This window comes from Drosophila nasuta, chromosome 2R (genome assembly GCF_023558535.2).
Source record: "Drosophila nasuta strain 15112-1781.00 chromosome 2R, ASM2355853v1, whole genome shotgun sequence".
Classification (NCBI taxonomy): domain Eukaryota; kingdom Metazoa; phylum Arthropoda; class Insecta; order Diptera; family Drosophilidae; genus Drosophila; species Drosophila nasuta.
Genome location: NC_083456.1, coordinates 10,741,764 through 10,758,001, shown reverse-complemented (window position 1 = coordinate 10,758,001; position 16,238 = coordinate 10,741,764). Strand labels below are relative to the sequence as shown.

The 16,238-nt window shown below is 37.8% G+C and overlaps 5 protein-coding genes across 9 annotated transcripts; 4 read left to right on the top strand and 1 right to left on the bottom strand.

The window, feature by feature from the left end:
* The first annotated feature begins 211 nt into the window (after positions 1-211).
* LOC132784539 (alcohol dehydrogenase class-3) lies at positions 212-1,733 on the top strand. The gene is made up of 4 exons (XM_060790210.1): positions 212-356; positions 421-510; positions 568-1,029; positions 1,091-1,733. Exons 1-4 carry the CDS (start codon positions 336-338, stop codon positions 1,655-1,657), a joined length of 1,140 nt encoding a protein of 379 aa, XP_060646193.1. The 5' UTR covers positions 212-335; the 3' UTR covers positions 1,658-1,733.
* Positions 1,556-4,365, bottom strand: LOC132784541 (tetraspanin-33). Its single transcript, XM_060790212.1, has 3 exons — positions 3,635-4,365; positions 3,395-3,565; positions 1,556-3,338 (listed from the first exon to the last, which is right to left on the bottom strand). Exons 1-3 carry the CDS (start codon positions 4,008-4,010, stop codon positions 3,016-3,018), a joined length of 870 nt encoding a protein of 289 aa, XP_060646195.1. The 5' UTR covers positions 4,011-4,365; the 3' UTR covers positions 1,556-3,015.
* Positions 4,366-4,471: 106 nt separating this feature from the next.
* LOC132784542 (methionine-R-sulfoxide reductase B1) lies at positions 4,472-10,415 on the top strand. 5 transcript variants are annotated; one of them, XM_060790217.1, is made up of 4 exons: positions 4,472-4,641; positions 6,979-7,128; positions 7,197-7,361; positions 8,139-9,719. In XM_060790217.1, the coding sequence occupies exons 2-4, from the start codon at positions 7,017-7,019 to the stop codon at positions 8,300-8,302; spliced, it is 441 nt and encodes a 146-aa protein (XP_060646200.1). In that variant the 5' UTR covers positions 4,472-4,641; positions 6,979-7,016; the 3' UTR covers positions 8,303-9,719. The 5 variants fall into 5 exon arrangements, with proteins under 5 accessions (XP_060646200.1, XP_060646199.1, XP_060646196.1 ...); XM_060790216.1 differs by having other exon boundaries at positions 8,118-9,719; XM_060790213.1 differs by lacking the exon at positions 8,139-9,719 and adding an exon at positions 9,726-10,415 and having other exon boundaries at positions 4,480-4,641.
* Positions 10,416-10,717: 302 nt separating this feature from the next.
* Positions 10,718-13,440, top strand: LOC132784535 (thiamine transporter 1-like). Its single transcript, XM_060790205.1, has 5 exons — positions 10,718-11,406; positions 11,469-11,551; positions 11,609-11,910; positions 12,324-12,912; positions 12,975-13,440. Exons 1-5 carry the CDS (start codon positions 11,281-11,283, stop codon positions 13,234-13,236), a joined length of 1,362 nt encoding a protein of 453 aa, XP_060646188.1. The 5' UTR covers positions 10,718-11,280; the 3' UTR covers positions 13,237-13,440.
* An 812-nt stretch (positions 13,441-14,252) lies between these two features.
* On the top strand, positions 14,253-16,050 carry LOC132784537 (thiamine transporter 1). The gene is made up of 5 exons (XM_060790208.1): positions 14,253-14,464; positions 14,534-14,835; positions 15,146-15,423; positions 15,482-15,723; positions 15,786-16,050. Exons 1-5 carry the CDS (start codon positions 14,253-14,255, stop codon positions 16,048-16,050), a joined length of 1,299 nt encoding a protein of 432 aa, XP_060646191.1.
* The last annotated feature ends 188 nt before the right edge of the window (positions 16,051-16,238 follow it).

The window sequence follows — 16,238 nt, the reverse complement described above, 5'->3', positions numbered from 1 at the left end:
GAGTGGCGCCAAATACATTGATACTTATCGATTATATATCAAAATGAATTTGGGTCAATATTAATTGAACACTTATGCAATTGTAATAACTACATTTATTAATACTAAGTGATTATTTAAAAATGTTAAAATAAGTGAATTGTATTCTTAGTATGCTTAATATTTTAAATTGAACGTCAACCCTAGTGTCGCGAAATTTACTTTCATCGATGTTAATCGATGTTTCGCTAATATCGATAGCGCTTCGATGCAAGAAAGCTCTTGTTTTAAGAAACAACAAGTCAGATCGGTGTCGGCTGTCGGTTTTTTCCATTAGAACTTAACGCAAGAAGAAGATGTCGGCTACAGAAGGAAAAGTGGGTATTGGGAGAAATATATTATCTAAAACAAGGTGCTCATCAACTTAATTGCCCCTTGTAGGTAATCACATGCAAGGCGGCGGTTGCCTGGGAGGCGAAGAAACCACTTGTTATTGAGGAAATCGAAGTCGCCCCACCAAAAGCTCATGAAGTATATACCGCAATATCCAAAGTCTAACTGTTGTTATACAGTCTTTTACTTCCTCAGGTGCGGATCAAGATTACGGCAACCGGCGTTTGCCACACGGATGCCTTCACCTTGAGTGGTGCCGATCCTGAGGGTCTGTTTCCCTCGGTGCTGGGCCACGAGGGCGCCGGCATTGTAGAGAGCGTTGGGGAGGGCGTGACCAATTTCAAGGCAGGCGATCATGTCATTGCTTTGTATATTCCACAGTGCAACGAGTGCAAGTTTTGCCTAAGCGGCAAGACGAATCTCTGCCAGAAGATTCGCGTTACCCAGGGCGCTGGTGTGATGCCCGATGGAAGCAGCCGTTTCACATGCAAGGGCAAACAGTTGTACCACTTCATGGGCACATCCACGTTTTCGGAGTACACTGTCGTGGCAGACATTTCGCTGACCAAAGTTAATGAGACTGCGCCTCTGGAGAAGGTGTGTCTGCTGGGCTGCGGCATTTCCACTGGCTACGGCGCAGCTCTGAATACTGCTAAGGTAAGAAATCAATCGCATAATTCCATAGATATCTTATTAATTATTCTATGAATGTCTTTAGGTTGAACCCGGCAGCACGTGTGCCGTCTGGGGATTGGGTGCAGTTGGCTTGGCTGTGGGACTGGGTTGTAAGAAGGCCGGCGCTGGCAAGGTCTATGGCATTGATATCAATCCTGACAAATTCGAGTTGGCCAAAAAATTCGGCTTCACCGATTTCGTCAATCCCAAAGATGTGGCTGACAAGGGTGCCATTCAAAACTATTTAATTGATCTAACTGATGGTGGCTTCGATTACACTTTCGAATGTATTGGTAATGTGAACACTATGCGTGCTGCCCTGGAGGCCACACACAAAGGCTGGGGCACCTCAGTTGTCATCGGTGTCGCAGGCGCAGGCCAAGAAATTTCAACTCGGCCCTTCCAATTGGTTGTGGGTCGCGTGTGGAAGGGATCTGCCTTTGGTGGATGGCGTTCAGTTAGCGATGTTCCGCGCCTTGTGGAGGATTATTTGAAGAAGGATCTGCTGGTTGATGAGTTCATTACCCATGAAATGCCATTGTCTGAAATCAATGAGGCTTTTGATCTGATGCACAAAGGCGAAAGTATTCGCAGCATTATCAAGTACTAAAACGCCTGCATGATACATTTCAATCTGATTTTGCATAAAACAATAAAGATTATAACTTTTCTACAAATTACACATATATATGTGGTTTTTGTTTTGCCTCAATGTAAGTATTTTTTTATGAAATATTTATTCTGTCGTTATAGGTTTATATTTTAATTGGCGTAAATAAAAAATGACGGAAGCTGCATGTTAAGATAACTATTTTCTGTAGTAAAGTAAATAATACTCTACTATGAATGTATGTACATATATGTGTATGACGTACTATTCTCATATGAATGCTGCTTATCAGTGCTCCGTTCTATTAAATGCTTTAAATATTGCCCATTCAATCTTTGACCCTGGCATAAATGATTATTATGTGAGCATTGCGAAATTTTATGAAATTAATTATTTTAGTGGCCATGTGGTTTTTTATAAACTATGATATAGTTATTGCAAATTGTTTTTTTTTTTTTAAATCTGTTTCGTAGCAATTACGAAAACAATTTAGACTTTTTACTTTGCAAAAAATAATAGTTAAACGGAGCTCTAAATTAAAATCACATGTGAGCTTTTATTTACTTGTGTTGAGTATTGAAAACCACAAATCTAAAGGTTTAATATATCTGTATTTATTTCATACTTTTTTAGACAAGAGTATTTTGGTGATGATCTACCAGAGGGGTTTTTATTAATAATATCATTTTTTTTTTATTATAAATGCGCATGCAATTTTGGTATTATTTGATATATATTTAAAATTAAAATTACCATTTTAAATGCATACACGTCGTTTTGCTTAATAACTATGTACATTATGTCTTTTATTCGTACGTCATGTAAAAAACACAATGTTATTGCATACATATAAATACATCAAATTTCTTATATTTTTTTGTTCATTTCAAATTTTGTCTATGCTCCATAAGCCTTTAAAATACTTACACACAAAACATGCTTTAAATTGGCAATGCTCTTTTTGTAAATGTGGCATTTTTTTAATACAATACAATAATAATGTCTATGATTATTTGAGTATAGATGTATAAGGACTACAACTAGTATTCAGAGCGGAAGAAATGGTCGAGAATAAAGAGGAATACTGAAATTCGAAATTATCAAAAGGCAAGAAGAGTATTCATGAAATGCAAACAGTCGAGTGTGTTTCCTCGACCGTATTTGGTTAATACTAATTGATAAAAGTGTTGTGAAATTTGTTTGAGCACTGCGCGGACCAGATTAACTTGACAAAGATATAGAGATATTTAACTTGGCTAGCAACACAACCAAGTCGCAAGCCGCATCGTTTACATTTGGGTGTCGTAGTAGTAGAAATCATCGAATGGATACCCGTAAAAGACCGGGTGCTATGGCACTCACGACCAGCGCGACTTTTGCATTTCAATTTGACCCTCCAGAGTCTTGGCCAAATAAATAACAAACAGCTGCAATAGCGCAATGCCCAAAGCAACGCCAGCGATCACATACAGATTGCGTTCGGCCCAAACTCGTACGATCTCAATGCAGCCGCTAGTCCATATGCGTTTGCTGGCCGCCGCCACCGAATGCTCTTGCACTCCATAGCCGCACATAATGTTGACTAGGCCAGAGCTTATGTCCGTAGCATTTATGCAGCAACTGTAGGGCACGCCACACTTCTCTACCGACGGCGAAGAACAGTTGAAATATTCATTTTTACCTGTAAAAGAAATGATTGAAAAAGTTGTCCACAATTAACCAGACTTGATGGCTTACTCCAATCCTGATAACCTGCATTGCTGAGGCCACAGCACTTGAACTCCTGCTGTGCAAAATCGATGAAATTCTGAAGATCCGAGTCGTCGCGATAGGAATGTATTATCTTGTCCGTAAACTGCAGCTCCAGGAATGAATTCATGTTTTGAGGGAAGACAAAGCAAATGATGGCTGCAAAAATATGATATAATGAAAATTAGTTAAATTTGCACATATCAATATGAATAATTGCTATCCCACCTATGGCCATTTCCATAAGAAAGAAGACTAGCAGGCACATCGAGTAGAATTTGAGCAAACAAGTGTTCTCCCTTAGAGCGCCCAGGCAACCCGCAAAGCTGACCACAAATATCACAATGCCTGCGATGATCATAACTAGGGATATGTTAAAGATGACATCGTAGATTGTCTCGAGCCGAACCCATCCATTTCCATCCTTAAGCTTGTCCATGAACGCATAGATACCAATGGCCATCAAGAGACCTCCAAACAGCCAGAACAAAAAGTTCAGCAAAAAGATCAAATATTTCACACAGCTGGAAACGTATGTAAAATGATGTGGATACATTCTCGGGTGCATGTAACTGCCGCCGCCGTGATATCTGTGGTTACTCATGGCTGGTTTCGTTCACTATTTATACCACTAACTATAGTGAAAATGAATATCTATGTATTTGTTTGTTTGCTTAGTTTGTATGTATGAAAAAGAACGACGTTGAATATTCCACTCTTCTTCTTCCTGCACTGTTTCGCCCTTTGTTGACGCCCTCTCTTTGCGTGTGGTCCAAACTGCCTAGAGATTAATTAAACCCAAATGCTCACATCGCGTCCGTTTTGTTGTCAAATTTAACAAATTATTTTACTTTTAGCACACATTATTATTGTTTTTTTACAACACGAAATTAACAATTTACAACGATTATGAGAGATAACGAGATGAGTCGCGCACAAAAACAACAATGTTGTGCGCCGTTGCCAGACCGCTCAGATTAATACTCACTATAGTTGGCAACGCGACACAACAGCTGGCCGCACAAAAAAATTATATGGCAACTGCGTTTAGTTTAATAGGCAGCTGATTTCTAAATTTTTAGTTTTTCATTTTCCTTCGTTGTGAAAACATTGGCCGTTTGTGGCTGTGCTGTCCGTTAACATTTGGACGCCACTTACACAAAGCTATAAAATTATAAACAAAAGCCAAAAATAGAAATATAACAAGCAGCAGCACCAAAATTATATATTAGCAGGTGAGCGATTTTCCCGTAGCAGTCGCAAAGCCTTCAAGGACGATGGCTGTATGTGTATGTTAGTTTGTGTGTGCGCTTTTAAGTTTGCCTTGTGTCTTTCGTATAAGGCGCTTTAATTGAGAAAATTGCCGTGCACGAGGCTCAGATTTTGAAAATATAAAATTCTTAATGTCCAGACAAATTTTTTTGTATTTTCGTTAAATGCAATTGAGCAAATTGCAGGCATTGGCTTTCTCTCCGTAATTCGCTTTCTCTCCGTTTCTGTGTACCCACAACATTCGTACACACACAGATACAAACACATACAGTCTGCATACACACGTAGAAATAGAACGCCAAAAACACGGAAGTGGAAAAACTTGCATAAATATTAGTTTGCTCGCGTGTATTTGTTGTGTGTTTGTGTGGGCGTAAGAGAAAAAGCACTCATAGGCAAAACATTGACTTTTCAATGTTGTTTTTGGCTTTTCGCATGTGATTAAATAACCAGACAGCAGTGCCAAGTGCAAATTGCAAGTTGTCCGTTTCACGTTGCACGCTGCTTGTTTGCTTCTTGTGGCATTGATTGTTGTGGCGTTTTTCGTACTGCTTCGTTTGTCGCTTGTAAAAAAATGTTTTCACTTTCTCGCTACGCACCGTGGGCACGAAACATCGCACTTATTGCTGCTAATGCTAACAAGCTCAGGTGCAACTTCAACATCAATCAATTAAAAAGCAGGCTCGGTGTCTCTGCTCACTCCTTTTCTGGTGAGTATAATCGGCATAGTAGTATAGGTAGACATCACCATGGACTTGGGCTTTTATTTGCCGTGGTGGGTGCGCCACATTCTTTGGCCACTTTATTAGTAGCCCTCCATCGAATGGGCTTTCAATTCAATGGATTTGATTTATTGTTAAAGTGACTCGAACAAAGCCTTAAACAAACTGCGATTCTATTGATTTTTATACCCGTCATTCAAGAGTATGGAAGGGAATTATCACTTTGGGACATACATATTAGGGTTACTACATCGCAAATATGAATGTTGTGGAACATTTTTGAGGTTCGGCTTCCAATTATTCGAAGGTTTCCTAATCTCCCTCAAATTGAAAAACATAGTTTAAACGCAAGAATGTTCAAAACTTTTTTTGCTATTAACACCAATACCAAACATTTGGGTATGATCAAATAATAAACTTCAAATTTACCCAAACAACATTTATGGATTCCAAAAATGTTTAACAGGTATTTCACAGTCAAATACGCTCGACTGTAGATTTCTTCTAATACATTGCTGTAGAAATGCCCTCTAATTGGCCAATTTCCAATTATAGATCAATTTTCTAGTTCAAATAGTTGGCATTAATGCGCTGCTGTCCACTTCGTTTGCTATTTATAACGCCGAAGTGATTTCATTCGATCAACTCAAATTCGTCGACTATGTTTTTTGTCTATTCGTAAATCGTAAAAGCAAAAATGCGAAATGAATTCAGCGTTTTTAATTGTGTGCGACACACTTCAGTGGCTTTTCTCAATTGCTACCAACGCCGCAGCTGCCGTAAATTTCGTGTGCCCTCCCCCCGTAAATTTCGTGTGCATCTTTTAGCGTTGTTTATGTTGGGCGCCACTTCATTTAAGTTGCGGCAACAGCATTAATTTATTTTTAACCTATGCGTTTCCATCCACAATTTGTAGCTATGCAGTTGCCAAAGACTCCACAAATTTGTTCACACCTCCATCTCTTTATGTAAAATGGTCTCGGGCATTTTGTTTGAAGCTTGTTGCGCTTTGTATACAAATTACATGGCTAGATTGTTTTTCTTGCACTCCACTCAATGGGTAAATAACCAGTTGAATCGATGCATTCCAAACATTTAATACCTCCCCCGCTTTAAGGTTAATCGACAATTATTATTATTGTTATTTGTTTATGCTTTAATTGACTTAGTGCAAATCATTGTTGATAACATGATTCTTATCGTCTGTGGCCCAACAACTTGCATGTTTTTATAAATTATGACCATTTAAGCTGTCGAGTACGAATCTACTGATAACTTGAGTAGTAAAACAATAGTAGATTGTAAGATTTAAAAATAAACTCTCTGATTAAAATGGCTTTTGCACGTTAATTTAAATATTTGCGACTAATGGTGAATTAGAAAACTAGAAAGCTTGCAGAAACAAGGCAGGGCAGATTTAAAATTTCATATTATTAAAAGTAAAGGTGTTAAAGGCTTATTCGTTTGTGAACCCGAACACGAAGCACACTTTTCGCTGTAAATTTATATGAATTGCTCAATTGCTCAAAAAAACATGTTAACCGCAAACTGAGGCACTAAACTCTACTCAAATTGCAGATTCACGTCAGGGCAACACAACAAATTCCACAGCCAACATGGAGAATAAAAGCGACAAGATTACTGTCAACAAAGAGGAACTGCGCAAACGTCTAACCCCGCTGCAGTATCAGGTTACACAAGAAGCGGGCACCGAGCGCCCCTTTACAGGTTTGCTTTAATAAACTAGCTTATCTAACTTGTACAATGCAACTCAATGATATACAACATATTTGCAGGGTGTTACAACAAGCACTACGAGAAGGGGATGTATCAGTGCATTGTCTGTCATCAGGACTTGTTTAGCTCTGACACCAAGTACGATTCCGGTTGTGGTTGGCCAGCGTTTAACGATGTGGTCGATAAGGGTAAAGTGACCTTGCATCGGGATGCCAGTATACCAGGTATGTGGACTTGATCTCTAGGGCGATCTACAATAGTCTAGATTCGTTCCGCACTTTAGATGTTTGGCCGAAAGTTTTTTTTTGCATTTGAGATTTACGTTTGTACAAAGTTTTTTGATTTTTATTTGTTTGTTGTCGCTTCGCAATACCGCCTTTGACTGAAAATTAATTCGATTCAATTGAAGTTAAAGCACCCTGCGTAGCAGAATTTAATTTAGATAAAATATATTATTTTGATAGATTTTAGTTGAAGTTTGTTCAGTGTCTTGACTGTTAAAATCTGTAAAAATATCGAAAGCGTTGAAATAGCAAATGTTGCAATGTCGCGCTTTATTTGAAGAAATGAAAATGATTGCTACGTGACATTTGTGTATTATCCTTCTGTGTATGTTTTGTTAATTGAAGAGTCCTGAATACTCGTTCAAAGTATTTAGATAGTACATACATCCTATACGTTTATTATAAACATTCTTTAAAGTCGTGTGTTCACTGTAGTTGTTGGAATCGCTTAAACGCCTACTGTTTGTCCCATTAACGTTAATTGTGAGTTATGTCCTGTTTGATGAATGTGCAACCTCTAATCCAATTCTGATTCTGAACATAAACCAACTAAAAACTTATCTAATTGAGTATTATTCTTTTATCCACATCTTTTTTGCTAACCAAAAACCAAAACCGAAAACTTCTTTCACAAAATTTCCCCCAATAAAAAATTACAAAATACTAAATTAACGTAATGTATGAATAAAAATACAGTAGTCATTTCAAAAACGTTAGGCATGGTGCGCACTGAGGTGCGCTGCTCCAAGTGCTCGGCTCACATGGGTCATGTGTTCGATGATGGACCGCCACCGAAGCATCGACGTTACTGCATCAACTCAGCATCGATTGATTTTGTGAAAAGTACAACTACATCCACGACGACATCGTCCAAGAAATAATAATATTTACTCTTGATATTATTTATACAACTTATTGATATTATGGATGTGGATTAGTTACCGACAAAGAAAACCATTAACAAATTTTATTGTGTTAAGTTTGACGTACATTATAGTATGCCAATTTGAGAGGAGTTTATTTACAAGATACTTACATAATTATTATTGCGCTGAATGTGTGATTTGAGGCCTGATAAAAAGTATTAATACCCCTATGTAACGGATATTCCATTTCTTATAATGGATCAGACCGAATAAATTTACTACAATATGTTTTAGTTAATATGTTTTTCTGCGATTACTTGATAACTCATTTTTCAATTGCGGTTTCAATATACATAATATATAACTTCATTCAAGTGTATCCATAAAGCACGCTCAAGCTTATCGTCATTATTATCTTAAGTTTTCTCAAACATTCCTTCTCATCCCTATTTGGGTTAGGTACCATGTACATAAATGTTGTATGGATGGATTTACCAACAAAAAAAATACATACTGAAACAAATAGTTGGTCGCCTTGCTTACTCTTCTTATTTCTATTTATTTATTATACTCCTATTCGCGTTTTTATTTGGTTCAACAATTGCTCATTTCGTTTTGTGTTGATTATTGCTTTTGCTTTTATACATTATATTTCAATCTTATTTGAAACATTGCAAGACTATTTGTAGCCGATCCATATATTGTCCAACAAACTGAATAATGTGTATTTTTCGTATATTTTTCTATTTCTCTTTTTTTAACTCGCTTCGAAAACAAAAACAATACCAATATTTAATGTAACTGTAAACGTTCTTGGGGGTTTGTTTTGCTAACAAAACACAAACACACACTCACACATAAAATCTCGAAATCATTGTTAAAATAATTACACATACACCTGATGCATAAAATGGCTTTTCTAACCACAAAATATTATATTATAATATATCGAATTTCATTACTTATACATTTTCAATTTCATCCTATTTTTCATTTTCTCAACTGATGCCGTCTCTTTCGTTTCTTTTCTTCGCTATCGCACCTTTCGAACATGTCATATGACACATTTGTTGTCTCGTTATCTCGCTGTCTCTTGCACAATTGCATTTTGTCTGTTCCATTTATTTTTTCTCTTTGCTTGGATCATTATTTCTCTTATGTTATTTGTACGCTCTTGCATTCATATCCTGTCACTGTCACTCTATTCCTCTGCTTTTCATTCCACTTGTTTTACCATTTATTTCTTAAACTATTTGATTTTTTTTCTTATCTCGATTTGAACAAATTGAATGAAACGCAATTATTCAACAAATATTGTAAAAACAAAACAAACAAACAACAATGAAAACCTAATGCAATGCAAAAATTCAAAAAAACAAAAAACCAACAAACGTACCCAAATTAATATCCACAATTTGCAAATATACAAATTAAAAAGGGGGCAATATTTTACTACTAATTGCACATCCAGAACGTATACGCACCGAGGTACGCTGCGCTCGCTGCAACGCCCACATGGGCCACGTTTTTGAAGACGGACCGAAGCCGACACGCAAACGCTACTGCATCAATTCAGCATCCATTGAGTTCGTCGAAGCGACGGATACATCAGCTTCAGCCTCAGCGCAGACCTTAAGTCCCCAAGGTACACCAATTGCACAGCAATGAGAAAAGCCAGGGGGCTTGGAATCGGTATCAGGATCGGAAATGGGAACGAGTGGGAATGGAACAATCAACGAATACGAAAAATGTGCGAAAGAGTCTAACCTCAATGTTGCTGTTAAGGGTTTTTACACGAATTTTCTAACTTTCCGTAAATGTGGCCAATTATTCCTAGCATACGTCTATTGACATCTATTGATACTATCTCTTGATCAAATGGGCAGCTATTCATCAATTGTTCACATGAAAAAATATGAAACAAAACGAAAAAAAATCAAAGATAAACATAAAAACTTCCGTCTGTTTGTGTAAATAGCTAAATGTTTCTCTCTTTTACTTTGTTATATTTATACATACATACAGTACATATGCCTACATTAATACTTTGTAATACACACATACACATTAATAATTTTAAAATGTGCGCGCTAATAAACGTGTATTTTTTACAATATACAAAAATCAATTTGCAAAGATTGCTTGTTTTTGTTTTGTTGACAGTATTGTATGCAGTTTTTGCTTCTCACGCTTTTTAAGCGCCAAGTCGCAAGCAGGTGCGAACAGCTGTTCTCGCATCGCGTTGCCAACCTAACTGAATATGTGTTGCCCACAGTAAGTAGCGAATTGTGATGTAATAACCGATTCCGAAAAGAATTATGTGAAACAACAAATTACTAAATCAATAAAACGATTCAATTGAGTTGCTGTTGCTCAATCAATTTCAAATAAATTTTGTGCTGACAAACACATGTTGCTCACATTCATTTAAAGTGAATAACTCAATAATGCAAAGCAATGTAGGGTGACTTCTATTCAGCCTGACCAACTGTTTGCACACTTGCAGCATTGTAGGTGCACGTGTGTGTGGGTACAAATCGGTGTACAAGTCTGTGACATTCAAAATGTTGTTATGTCGCGTATCAGACAGCAAGCCGGTAAATTGGTCGTCGAATGTTGAAGCGATCACAACGTGTCTTGGTTTTGCTTGTGCGGTCTGTAAATTATAAATTTTCAATTATCTAACAACAATCGTTAAAAGCGCAATCAGTGTGGGCAATAATGAAAGATAATGGCATCCAAGCAGACGCCCAATAAATCCACTTAACGATAAGATTATACGAAAGTTTTGGATGCTTGTCGTTTCCAAGAAGCGCAGTCCGAGTTGCTAAAATTAAACAGGCAGAACGCTAAAAGCATGCACAAAATTGCAAATCGGAGCAAATTGAGCACAACAACGTGATACACAACAAAGTATTACGACACTCTGTTCGCGTTCTATACGTTACAACCGTTTCGTTACGTGTCGTTACGTTCGTTGTAACGGGCGCAAAATGAAGGAATGGCTTAAAATCTCATGCCTGCTGTGCGTTTTTGGCTTCGTACGCGAAATTCGACCTTCAGAACCGTATGTTACCGAATACCTTTTGGGACCATGGCGAAATATTACCGAAGATCAGGTGAGTAGAAATTGTGAGTTACTTATACGTAATTAAAATGTCTAATCGTCTGTTATTCGTAGTTGACCCGAGATGTCTATCCAGTGGGTACTTACTCACATCTGGTTCAATTGATTTTTGTTTTTCTAATCACTGACTTTCTGCGGTAAATATATATTCAGATATATTTATACAATACTTCAAATAAGTTTCTTACATACAGGTACAAGCCGCTCATCATCACTGTGGGCGCCGCTGGTGTTATTATATGGAGCATGCTTATATGGACAACCAGTTTGCTCTCACTGCAAATTTTGGAATTCTTCTATGGCACTTATATGGCCGCCGAGGTGGCCTACTACACTTACATATATGCCAAGGTCGATAAGAAGTATTATCCTCGTGTCACATCGCACACGCGAGCCGCAATGTTTGCCGGCAAACTAATCTCTGGTATTACATCACAGCTGATGATCAATCTAGAGCTAATGAACTACAAGCAGCTCAACTACATTACGTTGGCTAGTGAGTAATTGTATTATTAAAGACTCTTTCTATAGTCTAGATGGGTTTTATCACTTGGTATATGTCTGTCTGAGTCGGTGAACACTTAGTTGTATAAATTTTAAAATTGACAATAGTAGGTGCTACTCAAATAGATTTAGAGCTTAGAGTTCTAGTCGGCCTTTCCTTAAAAATAGCCAATTGTAAAACATTTTTTATGTTATGTTACAATATGATTAATTCGAACCGCAGTTCAAGCTTATGCATCTCAATGAATAGTGAGGTTTTTTTGTCCCTAATAAAACAAAATTAAATGGGAGCTGGGCATCTAAGATTAGAAATTGAGATTATAAAAATGAATTGGATAGTCTAGACTATAGATTGCTAAACTTGATACTTTAAACCGTTTAAAATTTGTTTTCGCATATTCACAGCTCAAATACTGGCGATGCTGTGGGCTTTTAGTCTACCCAAGGTTGACAAGAGTTTGTACTTTCATCGAGAGGCCTATTTAACTGAGGCCACACCCACAATCGCCAGGCCCAAATCAGGCGAACAACAGAAATCGGCTGTCACAGAGACTGAGACTGAGATTTGCCAACCGCCTAAAATTCAGGGCCAGAGCAGTGCGGGCGCGCTGTTGTGGCAACACTTTCACAATGCCTACACCAATCCGCGAGTGGTGCAGTGGAGCTTGTGGTATGCCATAGGTCTGGCGGGCTATCTGCAGGTGACCTACTACATGCAGGTGCTGTGGAAAGTGATTGAGCCAGAGCCACAGATTGCGTGGAATGGCGCTGTCGATGCTGTCCTCACCGCACTGGCGGCATTGTGTGCTCTTGCTGCAGGATATCTGCACACTGGTCGTCTTAGACCACGTGCCAGCTTGCTGGTGCTTTCCGTGCTGTCAGCACTGGAGGGCGGCAGTGTTTTAATCTGTTGTTGGACCAACAACATCTACTGGTCATATGCGGGCTTTGTAATCTTTGGCGCACTTTATGGCTTTACTATTACAGTTGCCAGGTAAGCGTTATCTTTGCTAAACTATATCAGAGATATATTTATTTCATTTCTTGTGATTACAGCGCAGAGGTAGCACGAAACTTGCAGGAGGACAGCTTTGGACTGGTCTTTGGCATCAATACTCTGCTGGCTTTGGTCTTTCAATCGCTGCTTACCATAATTGTTGTTTCGGAAACGGGCTTTGCCCTTGATCCAGTTGGACAATACACAGTATACGCTTTCTATTTTATTGCTGTGGCCATCATCTACTTCATATCCGTCACGATTGAGCACTTTTGGCGACGCAGCAAGTCTACAGAAAAGTTGGCCGACAGCTTAGAATAGAGCCGCTCATTATGTACTTAATAATTAGTTGTTAGTAAGTTGTGCTTAAAGTTCTAGTTATGAAGATATTCCTATACAAATATCAGCGTACAAATTGCAGAATCGGTACGGTAGTAACAAGGACTCATCGATATATGTAGTATACAAAATGTATTTGAAATATAGAAACGCATTTGAACAAAAATTCAAGATTGTTTTAAAAAATAGTGCGTAGCTAACAACTTCTTGTATTTTGTTGTGGCTACCAAACAAACCTTTAATAGCTTCTGAGGAAACCATAATTTTTTAATTAACATTCGTGTAAGCTTGTTTTTATAGAAATAGGATAGTGCAACCTATGAGATTAAAAAAAAACTGCGATATCAATATTGTAACACAACGTCCATAAATTTGCTAGTAAAATTCAAAGCAGGAAACCGTCAATTATTCACAAACTAAACGCAGCAATTGATTACTCAAGATTCAGTTTTCTTTAGGTTCCCGCAGAGCAACTATTAGACTAGGCCAGATTGGTTTCCAAAGTCATTTACTACAATTTATTGATATGGTTTTTCTATCCTAGTTTCAAGTAAGATCAATTGTTTATCTACTGAATGGGTACTTTTCTTTCTAATTATAATATTCTGTAATAATTAGCTTGACAGCACACGTGATAAATTTAGAAATACTCGTATTACGAGTCTCGTATTAATCGCATTAATTTATATTGTGTGAATTTTAGCACTAAAGATTGCTAACGATTAGGGAAAACTTTGGCGTCCAATTGTGTGTTTACTCATCGTCGTCATAGTTAATCTCTAGACTGTGGACGGTACGAGGGCAGCTCTGATTACGAATAACGAATATAGTAATCACATCAGAATCCATGTACTTATTGTTCAAATTGTAGCCTCATATAAGTTTCAAGCAATTATTTTAATTATTTGTATGCTAAGCATGCAGCGTTGGTGCTTGCATCGCCGTCCGCTAAGCTGTCGATTAGATAGTTCATGTAAGTGCTCGGAGTCACATTGGTGATGGAATCGTCTTGGCTAAAAGTTTCTTGTTTGTTGTGCGTCTTCGGATTTCTCCGAGAGCTACGGCCATCGGAACCATATCATGCCGAGATCCTGCTGGGCGAGTGGTATAATGTGACACAGGATCAAGTGAATCGTTCGGTTTATCCCGTTGGCACTTACTCATACCTCGCGCTGTTGATTGTTGTATTTCTGGTCACGGACTTTCTCAGGTATTTTTACCTCTAATCGCATATATACGCAACTGGCTCTCTAAGTCCGCAATTGTCTGCGTTCGACAGATATAAACCGCTGATTATTGCGAACGCATTAACAGGCATTGTTATCTGGAGTGTACTTATATGGACAACAACGTTATTGGGATTGCAAATCGTTGAGGTGTTTTATGGTTTTTATCAAGCCACCGAAGTGGCATATTACTCCTATATATATGCCAAGGTCGACAAGAAGTATTATCCCCGTGTTACCTCACACACCCGGGCGGCGATGTTCGTGGGCAAATTGGTGGCTGGTTTATCAGCACAGCTGCTTATAAGTCTGGATTGGATGAATTACAAGCAGCTGCTCTATATATCTGCTGGCTGTGAGTATATGAGCAATATAAATTAGAAACTGTAAATAATGATTATTATTGTTGACTTGAGTTTTGTGTGATTTAAAAATAAAAATCGCAGGTTATCATTTTGATTGAAGTTGCTCATAAAATAATACGATTAAAAATTAATGATTAGTTTAGATTTTTATTTCCTAGAAAATAATCATTATAGTCTAAAATTGATCAAATCAAGTAAAACATTACAAATACCTATAATTATAACGTTAGTCATTTTTATAATATACGTACATATCTCATAATGATAGTTAACAACTTTTCGGTTTCTTACAACTCTCAGCCCAAGTATTCGCTCTCATGTGGGCTTTTGGACTTCCAAAGGTTAAGAAGAGCGTGTATTTTCACCATAAACCCGACACAGTAGCAATTCAACATGGTACATCTCCAAATGTTGAACGCCTTGGGCCAGTGGCACTTTTGTGGTCCCACTTTCGCAGCGCCTACTCCAATCTTATGGTGTTGCAATGGAGTCTTTGGTATGCCATCGCCTTGGCGGGTTATCTGCAAGTCACAACATATATGCAGGTGGTTTGGAAATCCTTTGATGACGAGCCAACGGTAAGCGGATATGTTCTGTGGATGTGTGCAAGTAAATTTATGCCTTCCATTTGTTTAGATCGTATGGAATGGGGGCGTGGATGCCGCCCTAACTGCCTTAGCTGCTCTATCCACTTTATTAGCTGGCTATCTGCATGCTGGTCGTTTAAAGTCCCGTGCCAGTTTGTTAACCTTGTCCGTCCTGTCGGTCCTCGAAGGTGGATGCGTCTTATTAGCTGCCTGGCCAAAAAACATATATATATCATATTTGGGATATGTCCTTTTTGGAGCAATCTATGGCTTTACCATTACAGTGGCGAGGTAAGAGTGAGACTTTTTAATTGTATTTCGTTTTACATAATAGCAACATCATTACATTGCAGTGCCGAATTAGCGAGCAGTCTACTTGAGGATAGTTTTGCCTTGATCTTTGGCATTAATACACTCGTAGCTTTAGCACTCCAATCGTTGCTCACTCTTGTATTCGTGTCGGAGAGCACTGGCCTTAACCTCAACACATTTGAGCAGTTCACTGTTTACGCATTTTATTTTATTATATTCGGCATTGTGTATTTTCTTGCAGTTATTGTGGAATTTCTATTGCGTCTAGCAAAGGTGTCAAAAACTCAAGTAATGGAAATTGAATAAAAAAAAATAGAATATGGGGAAGAAATTTGCACGTCGAAAATTCCAACTTCAAACCTTATATTTTCGATAAATAAAACGGCTAATAATCGAGTTATTTGTAAAAACTTACAAATAATTCCGTAAATAATTTAACAATTGTAGTAAATAATGGAAGCATAATAGAGTATTTTTGTCGTTGCCAGTAGTTT